General features: G+C 37.6%; 1 protein-coding gene across 1 annotated transcript; it reads right to left on the reverse strand.

Moving 5' to 3' along the window:
• Positions 1–269: 269 nt before the first annotated feature.
• LOC112790976 (uncharacterized) lies at positions 270–1,893 on the reverse strand. The gene has a single exon (XM_025833620.3). The coding sequence runs from the start codon at positions 1,540–1,542 to the stop codon at positions 601–603; it is 942 nt and encodes a 313-aa protein (XP_025689405.1). The 5' UTR covers positions 1,543–1,893; the 3' UTR covers positions 270–600.
• Between the last annotated feature and the right edge of the window lie 8,223 nt (positions 1,894–10,116).

The raw sequence follows: 10,116 nt of genomic DNA on the forward strand, positions 1-10,116 counted from the left end.
AATAATAATCAGCAGTAAACAAACACCAGTTCAGCGACTTCCATCAATACCAATTTAATACTTCACATAATTGAACAGTTAGACTCCAAATTATAAAAATATAGTAGTCAGTAGAGTACTAACATAATGTTTAATATAGCTAACTTGCAATCATCATCATAGTATTCAATATTCCTAGCATTTCGGTGTTTGTGGAATGAAAAGTTCTTCAAAAGAAAACAAACACACCTTATATTATGATACCCACACAAAAGTCAAAACTAAACAGATTATACGAAATCTCCCTTTTGTTTAGAGAGGAAACCTTCAGTATTATTATGCATGAAACGAATGTTTCTTTTTGCTCGTAATATCACTCTTCCCGAGTCATCAATGAATTTTACAGCAACAAAATTCGTAGCAGTGTTATATCATATATGTACTTGGACTAAAAAACAAAAAGGATGTTTCTCAAATAAAAACATGTGAGGGACCTAAATGGTTCCATGCCTAAAAAAAAAAAGAAAAAAAAAAAGAAATCTAATTTTGCTATGAATGAGAATCAGAATTCTCAAACTGAGCACTAACACCCCCCCCCCCCCCCAAAAAAATTGTTCGATCTCAGGAGAATCCTTTTCCAAGCTTCTGAATTGCACAGTACATTTTCCTTCTTGAGCCAACAGCACTAATCCCCATGTCTTTGAGATCCTCAAGTGTCAACATTGGAAGAACCTCATCATCGACCTCATGAACTTCAAACACAGGTGCATAACGACCCAATCCTAACCCATTAAGCCAAACCCTAACACCATCTTCACCAAACCTCGCCCTCCCACCATTCCCATTCCTATCAAAACTAGCCCCTCTCCAATCCCTTCCATTAGTATCTGAGGGCCCAGATAACTCAATTCCATCTTGATTATTATGGTGATCCCTACCCTTGAAGGACCTCCTGTTCCCATCAACCCCAAAATTCTCCATTGAATTCACAGGGCTCTGATCCTTCGTAGGGCTTTCAGAATTTTCAAAATCAAATTCCCGACACCCGTCATCCCCCTCGTCGCCCCCACTGTACTTCTCTTCCTCCTCACCTCCGGTGCCAGCGCCACCGCCACCTTCGTCTATTCTTGGAATCCAATTCGATCTGACCCTCTTGGAACCCCTTTTCTTGGATTCCTTCACTTTCCAGCTACCAATTGCGACACCATCGATGTTGTTATGGTTCCCTTCCCTGTCGTCGCCCTCTAGGGTTTCGTCGAACTCTCCGGCGGCAGCAGAGGAAGTGCTCAAATTGGTTAAAGGTCGGGTCTTAGAGGGTTTACCTGAAGAGGCGGCGGAGGCGGTTGGGTGGTCCTTGCGGTGGTGGTCGAAGGAGGGGAGCTTCCATTGCTTCGTGGTGTTGGCGCGGCGGTGGTGGGATTCATAGTGGTGGTCGCCGCCGATGTCGCCCAATCGAACACTGGGCCTCCTCTGGCGCTTGGAGACGAGAGGCTCGCAGGAATTCAAAATTAGGGTTCCGGCGCCGCCATTAATCTGAGCCTCCGGCGGCTGAATCTCTGCCATTGGGTGTGGAACAGAGTGAGAATAATACAAATCAGAAATGGGGAGTAGGTTTCTCTGTTTTTGTCTTTATTTTCTTAAAAAGAAAAGAAAAACTTTTCTGTGGTTGATTGGAGCAGTGAAGGGAAAGAAAGTGTGAAAAGGTACTTAATTGGTGGATGAGAGAGAGAGAGAGAGAGAGAGAGAGAGAGAGATGGATGGTGAAGAAGATGAGAGGGTTGAAGGTTGAGGCGGAGCAGAGTGGGAAGTGGGGAGAGCAAATGAAGTGATAAAAGTTGGTTGTGCGCTTCCAAGGCCTCAAAAAATTAAAATTTCAAGGTTTAGGATGCGACCTAATTCCCATTCCTTTTTTGGGACTCATACCGGAATTGGAGGATTAGCTATTAAAAACTAAAATTTTTGTTTTTTAATATTTTAAAAGAATAAAGACATAAAAAATTGAAATTTTTTAAAATGAAAATGAAAATTTTAACATTTTTTAAAAATATTTTTATTTAATTTTTTAATTTTAAATTTATTTTTTAATTTTTATTTTATATTAAAAATAATATTAAGATATAATTTAATTTTATATATTTTATATTAAATATAATATAAAAATTTAATTTAATTTTTATCTTTTATTTTTTTGAATTTGATTTTAGTTTTCCTTTCAAATGCAGCCTACTAGGGAGAGACACCATTAGAGTTGGATTATTTGCAATCATAGAGTAGTGTTGCCATAAATTACAAATTTACAATCATTATATGGGAAAAACCAATAAACTTTACATTATACTGTAAAAGGACAAGAGAAAACACTAATTGATTCCTCGTAGTAAAGTGCGAGATGGCAAAAAGCAATTGTTAGATGCCATTCACCCGTCTAATTTCATATCTAAACTAGTGTTTACAATAAAGAAAAAAAAATTAATTTTAAGCAAACATGACAAGTGATAACCAATAAAAGTTCATAAATTTGTAAATAATTGTTCGTTTACATAAAAAAAGTTGAAGAAAAATCAATGTACAAGTTTTTCTTCCCTAAAATATTAATCTTTATATAATAAATCTTATTACAAATTTATTACTATGTATTACCCACATTGAATAAGAAAGAATAAATTAATAGACACATTAATGATCTAGTACTTTCTTAAGGATAAAGATAGTTTTACAGTATTAAAGTATAGAAAAATATAAAGAAAAGTATAAGAAGACAATAAAAATATTAAATAATGTGAATGTTCAATTTATTAGGTGGTGTTTGTTTTGAGGTATCAGGACAGAGATTGAGAGACTGAGATTCAATATTATATTTATTGGTTCAGAAACTAGTATTAAAATTTTTGTTTCTGTCTCTAAAATTTCAGTATTTTAATACTTTCAAAAAGTGGAGACACATGGGACTGAAATTTTTAGAGACGGTGACTGAAATTTTTATAACATTTTATACTTAAAATACCTTCATTTCAATTAATTAATTCTAATTTTACCCTTTGTACAAATTAAATTAGAACTTTATTATTGTTTCAATTTCTATCTCTCACTTTGCACCAAACAAAATATTGAAATTTATTTCGGTTTCTGTCTCTAAGTATCTATCTCTCAGTATTAGTTTTTTTGTCTCTGTCTCTCTATCAAACGCTACCTAAATATGCAGATGGTTATCCTAATATTAAGATTTAGGTGAATAATTTTGGGGTGTAGTACTTTTTTATTTTATTGGGCCAATTTTAAAATCTATTGTTTATATTATTCACAAAAACCATTATCTACCTAGTAAAATCCAAATTACAAAAAAAGCTTGGCACAAGCAATAGATTTGTTGGCCGTCATGCAGCTACATCTAAAATGAGTTTAATTCATGCAATGGAATATAAAAACTTATATAATTGCGTGTTGGAGGGTAGATGTGTGAATTTGTAATGTAATAGCTAAAATTAGAAATTATTCAATTCATTTTTTTTTAAAATTAAGAAATACCTGATCTAGTTTTATGTTGTTGCAGTTATTTACATATCACATGTGGTTATTTAACTTTTGAAAAATAAAGGATATTAAGTTGGAAAGAAAAAGATGAAATTTTCTTAAAATAAATATTTTATTTATAAATATATATAATTTAGATATAATTTATATTGTTATATTCTATTATTTATCTTATTTATATTATAGATAAGATAAGACATGTATGCCTGTAAATGTATCGTAGATGCACACGTATTAAGTAATAGAATTTATCTCATTTATATTATAAATGAGATATACTCAAATGAGAGTTGTTCTAGAGGTTATCTAAACAGTTATTTGGGTCTAAACGTGAGGTTCAGACTCCTTCTGAGGCAGCATCCAACTTGTTTTGGTGCCAAGGTGCCGCCATTCGAGTTCCTCATAAGGAGGTGAGAATGGTACCTGCAAGAGACTCCGATGGTTCAATTAGCAAAGTCTTTAAGTAGCTTTTTAGTAGATTGGGACTTGAATATACCTGATGGGTGTCAGTATATTTATAGTAGAATAGATAACCACCTCTTGGAGTAGTTTTACCTTTGTTAGCAGATAACCGTTCCCTTTATCTTGGGAGTTTGTTGAGATCTACCTTTTAGACGAGTCAGAGATAGTAGGAGATATTTAGAGAGGTAGTTACTTTAGTAGATAAGTATGACTGGACTTCCCTTGTCATACCCGACCTCTTAATAGGTCGGGCAAGTAGAAGTGGCCAATTTTTTTTGGGTTAGGCTTTATCCTTATTGCGTCTGGCTTTATTTCTTTGGGCTAGGGTATAAACAGTTCCCCTGCTTGAGTCTGAACTTTATAAGGTCGGGCTCAAGCATTTGTGGCTTCAGTTCCTTTTGTTGGGTACGTCGCCTTCGAGAGGTCGGGTACTCGATGTGTTTCAAAAAATTTGAATCATTGTGCCGTTTAATGACATAGCGTGGGTCACGCTACAGTTTCCTTGGGCTTTGTGCGTACCATAAAAGAAGGGTGTGAAATGTCTCTTTTTACCCCTTATTTCTTATAAATACTTCACTTTTTTTCTCCTTTTACTTGTTTCGTTTCTAAAATGTTCGTTTTCTTTCCTTCTTTCACTTTTTTTGTTTTCTACTTCCTCCATTCTTCGTTATTTGTGTGACTATTTCTTTCGTCAAGATTACTGTATCTTGAGGCTCTCGAAGGTCTTATTCGCGCTCTGGGAGAGGACCGTTTGTATTTTTTGCAGTTTGATGTGCCCTCTTTTTTCGCATTTCTTCAAGGTTGGTATTCTTATCTATCTTTTTTTTTGTTTTTCTGTCTTCTAGGTTGTATCCATGATAGTTGTGAAGTGTTGTTTGTGATTGCCATTTTGGGGTTTTGCGTTCTTGAAAATTTGATTTTTGGTTTTGAAAAGATTTTCACTTTTTACTACTGTTGTGGATTTGATTGTCATTTTCACTATTGCTATGGGGTTCTATAATGCCCCCAAATGATGTCATTTTTATATAGAAGGTGGCTTCATTTCTGTGTTAGAGGTATCGTATATCTATTTGAGTTCTAGAAGGGTTTCGCAATGCTTACCCGACCTTCTTTAAATTTTGTTGATGCATGTGCTGTTGTTGTCTTTATCCAAGTTATTGGTGTCGACCTGTGATGTTGACCCAACCTTCTAATTGCTTAGCTTGCCTTACTCAATTTATAGTGATTATTTTTATTTTATTGTGTTGTAGGTGTAGCTTGTATGTCTCGTTCAGTAGTTCACAACATGTCTACTAAGGCTCCGTTTGACTTGACATGGGTAGATTTATGTGTCCTTACCCCTGTCCTTGTTGTTGATAATGAATATGTCGAGGCCTTTTGTAGGCATCATAGGCTATGTTTAAGTCAAGAGGAAGAGAGGAACTATGATATTGTTGTTGCCGACCATGAGGAGAGAGTTTGCTTCCCTCGACTTGATAGGTTGGAATGATATTTCATATGTCTATGATTATTTTTTCACAAAGTTAGGTGTTACCTTCTCTTTTTTCTGAGTTTGAGACAAAGATCCTTAGATTCTACAACATTTTTCCTTCCCAATTGTATCCTAATTCTTTGAGTTTTTTGAAAATATATCAATTTCTTTGTCGGGAGCTAGATGTCCGACCTTCTCTCAATGTCTTTTTTTACCTCTTTGTGTTCACCAAACCCTTTAGTTCTAAGAAACTAGGTTGGTTATCTTTTCGTGCTATCCAAGGTAGAAAAGTTTATGCCATCTATGATAAGTCCTTTTATGACTTCAAAATTTACTTTTTTAAGGTCTGAGCTATTGAGGGTGTGTGATCTTTTTTCTTGAATGAAGAGGATGAACCTATCTTCCCTTTGTATTGAGAAGACAAACATGTGATACTTAAGTACAACTCAGACGATTTAGATGAGGTAGAGTCGAGTGTCGTTGGGGTGTTCCAGGAGTTCTGGGGTCGAGCTCCTTATTTGGACACAAAGAGGTATTTAGGGAACCCGAGCCAGCTTCAGTCCAAGCTAGGTAGTTTTTCCTCTTCCCTATATAGATTCTACTTGTAAATTTTTGTTGATGACTATTGTTCATTTAGTTGGATGTTACAGAAAGGATAACTACTAAGTCAGCTGCCATGAAGATGCTCTGTGCTACCAGAAAGAACGTTGTTGCACGAAACATTCAACTGAAAGAAGCTGGTAACCCTACTGTCCTCTCCTCGCGAGAGAAGTTGAACTTAGGAACTTCATCTTCTCAGAAGATTATTCCTGACCCAGTCTCTCAATCGACTCCTCCTCCCAATCCGACTAAACAAGTAACTCAGCCTCCCCCTATTGCTGACGACCCTCCTCCTAAGAGGGGTAAGACCTCAGAGTCGGGGATCATATATGAGTAGAGCTTTGACGGCCTTGCGTGGAGTGAAAAGCATATTCTTCCTCACAGCTACATTATCATGGATGACATGGCCATAAAAAGTCACCTTCAACTCTTAGCCTGGGGTAGAGTTCAGATGGCGGGCATATGTGTATCCCTAGTCATGGAGTTAGAGAAGACTCCCCTCAATGCCACTCACATTTCTTTAATGGCTTCTCAGGCCGATGTTACCTCGTTGAAAGAGACTAAGAAAGAGCTCGAGGAGGAGAGGGACGCATTCCTCTCTAACCTTGGTAAAGCTCGGGCCAAAATCAAATAGGCCAAGGTTGCCTTGGCTATGTCAGAGGGGTTGAAAAAAAAGTTGAAGGAGAGTTATACCCGCGTCTTTGGGGAGAAGCTTGATCTTGTGGATGAAGTGACTAATTCCCAGGACAAATATGGTGATCTCGAGGAGTTTGTAGCCGAAGGTATGGACGAGATGGTTGCAAATTTGAAGGCCCAATTCCGAGTTATCGCTCTCGAGGTGGACCTTTTCCTGATCAGCTTGAACAACATAGTGGTAGATGGGAAGATTGTTCCTGTTCCCGAGGATGATGATCATACTCCTTTGTCCGACCCGAAGATTTCGGGAGGGGGGACAGAGGTCGGTTAGACTTTTCAGGATCCCGAGGTTCAACCTGAAGGTGAGGTCATTGGTGGCAAACTCCTTCCTCCTCCAACTCGTCTAATTCCCGCCGTGCCAGTCTCTGAATATGATCCGACTTCCACTGTTCAAACTGAGGATGCTGTCATAGGGGAATAACTTAATCCTTTGTAAACTTTGTTTTCATAGCTTTTGAATGGCCCGAGTTGAGGGTCTTTGTAGTAGTTGGCTAAACAATTTTCATTTTGCCTTAGTTGTAGTTTTAAACAACTTTAGAATATTATTAAAAACCTTTCTTCATTTTGATAATTATTTTAAGCTTTAAGTGATTGCTTCGTTTTTTAAATATATCCTAGCCTATACAGGTGTTTAGTTGGAAAATTTGCTTCGACAACTTTTAACGTTGTGTTTCTGCTAAGTTAAAAGCGATATCGACGAAATAAATCGGCACAAAATATTGCATTTTCCCTTTATAAGTTCTAATTTCATGTAATCGGACTTTGCCAAGTTACTTTCACATTTTTTTGTTCTGACTTAATTGTGGAGGTCGGTTTCACGAATTGCTTATATAACTTCTTACATTAATTTGTACCTCGTCACTTCATCTTACCACCACTCTAGGTCGGGCAATGATTTTTGCGGTTTTTCGAGCTTAAATTAATGCATTTGTATAGAAAACCTTAAAGAAAAGGTGGATTTATCATTGATAAATGAAAAATTCCTTATATAAATTTGCTACTAAGGAGTTTTGTCTACCCTTAGCCCTTGTTATGGTGCCTCGTTAAAACCCCCTTCAAAAAAAAAAACCTTTTCCGAGAAAAAAATCATGAAGTCAGACACTTTGTAACAAGGTGCGCTTCCTAACTATAACACTTCTTCAACCATGACCTCAGGAGGTTCCTTTCCTTGTAAGTCGGACACTTTGTAGTAACCTTTTCATAAGACTTCAACAATCTTGTAAGGTCCTTTCCAGTTTGCAGCCAGCTTTCTATCACCCGACTTCTAAATCCCGATATCATTTTGGATCAGTATAAGGTCGTTCGTGGTAAGGCTTCTTTTGATTACCTTCTGATTATACTTTAAAGCCATCCTTTGCTTTAGTGCTTTTTCTTTGATCCGAGCTTGTTCTCGAACTTTAGGGAGGAGGTCGAGTTCATCCTTTTGTACTTGGATATTGACTCCTTCATTGTAGAACATAACCCTTGGAAATTCCCCAGCAATCTCTATAGGAATCATGGTGTCTATGCTATAAGCATGTCGAAAAGGTGACTCTCTTATTGTGGAAAGAGGAGTTGTCCGGTATGCCCGTAAGACGTGAGAAAGCTCATCTGCCCATGCTCCCTTTGCCTCCTGTAGTTGGCACTTCAACCTAGCCAATATAATTTTATTTGTAGCTTCAGCTTGTCCATTGGCTTGAGGATATTGTACCAATGTGAGTTGGTGCTTTATTTTGAGGTTGGCCACTAAGTTCTTGAAGGTTGAGTCGGTAAATTGAGTTCCATTGTCTGTGGTGATGAGTGAAAAACTCCAAACCTTATGACAATGTTCTTGTAGAGAAACTTTTGACTTTGCTGGATTGTGATGGTTGCTAATGGTTCTGCCTCAATTCATTTAGTAAAATAGTCAATTCCTACTATGAGATATTTTACTTGTCTTATAGCTTGAGAGAATGATCCGAGAAGATCAAGACCCCATTTTACGAATGGTCGTGGTGAGTTGACGCTGATAAGCTCTTCAAGAAGTGCGACATGGAAGTTGGCATGCTTCTGGCAAGGCGGGAATTTTTCGACGAAGTCGGCCACTTCTCTTTTCAAAGGCGGCCAAAAGAAGCCGACTTGGATCACCTTCTTGGTTAGTGATCGGGCTCTTAAGTGGTTTCCACATATGTCATTGTGTACTTCCACTAGGACCTCTTTGGTATTAGTGGTCGAGACGCACTTTAATAGAGGTGTTAATATCCCTCTTTTGTATAGAATATTATGGACCAAGGTGTAATTTTGTGCTTCCCTTATAAGTCTTCATGCTTCTTTTTCATCTTCAGGAATGATATCAAATTTAAGATAGTTGACTATGGGAGTTATCCATCCTAAATTTTGGTTGAATATGGCCATTATGTCCAAGCTGTCATCTCCTTTTGATACTGACGGGGCGTGGAGAGTTCTCCGAATGAGGCTTCTATTGTTCCCCTGACTTGATACTGGCTAACTTGGAAAGAGAATATGCTCGGGCGATGGATTCCCGAACTATATGTCGGTCCTTTCTTTTCAAGAACTGCACAAGTTATTCCCGGGCTTCCTCTAGGTACTTTTTCATGGTGGGATCTTTGCCTTGATAGGTGCTATTAATTTGTGAAGTTACCACTTGGAAGTCACTAACACTATCAACCTTTCTGTCCCAACTTTTTTAGCCAGCTTCTAGCCAGCTTTAAGCCAGCAAGCAAGGCTTTAGATTCTGCTTGGTTATTGGAAGCAGGAAACTTGAACCTTTGTGAAAGCTCTATCCAAGTTTCTTGCTCATTTTTCTGGATGACCGCTGCTCCATTTCTGGTTTTATTGGATGATCCATCTACATATAAGCTCCAAGTTGTCGGACTTCCCTGACTTTCAGTGTATTTGGCCACAAAGTCAGCGAGATATTGGGACTTGATTGTTGTCTGAGTTTCATATTTCAAATCGATCTTAGACAATTCCACAGTCCATTGTAGCATCCTTCTTGCTATGTTTGTCTTTTGTAGGATGTGCTTCATGGGTTGGTTAGTTCAGACCTTTAGAGTGTGAGCTTGGAAGTAAGGTCGGAGCCTTTGTGAGGTGAAAATAAGGGCATATGCAAACTTTTCTATCTTTTGATAGTTTAGCTCTACTTCTCATAGGGCTTTGCTTATGAAGTAGATGATCTGTTGTCTACTTTCATCTTCTCAAACCAGGGCTAAGGCTATAGCTTGGCTTATCACTGCTAGGTAGAGGAAGAACTCTTTTCCTGGACTAGGTCGGGTTAATATCGGGGGTCGGTCCAGAAATGCTTTAAAATTTTGGAAGGCTTGCTCACATTCTTGGGACCATTCAAATTGGCTCCCCTTTTTTAGTATCGAGTACAATAGTAGAGACTTCAATACTGA

This window comes from Arachis hypogaea, chromosome 3 (genome assembly GCF_003086295.3).
Source record: "Arachis hypogaea cultivar Tifrunner chromosome 3, arahy.Tifrunner.gnm2.J5K5, whole genome shotgun sequence".
Classification (NCBI taxonomy): Eukaryota; Viridiplantae; Streptophyta; class Magnoliopsida; order Fabales; family Fabaceae; genus Arachis; species Arachis hypogaea.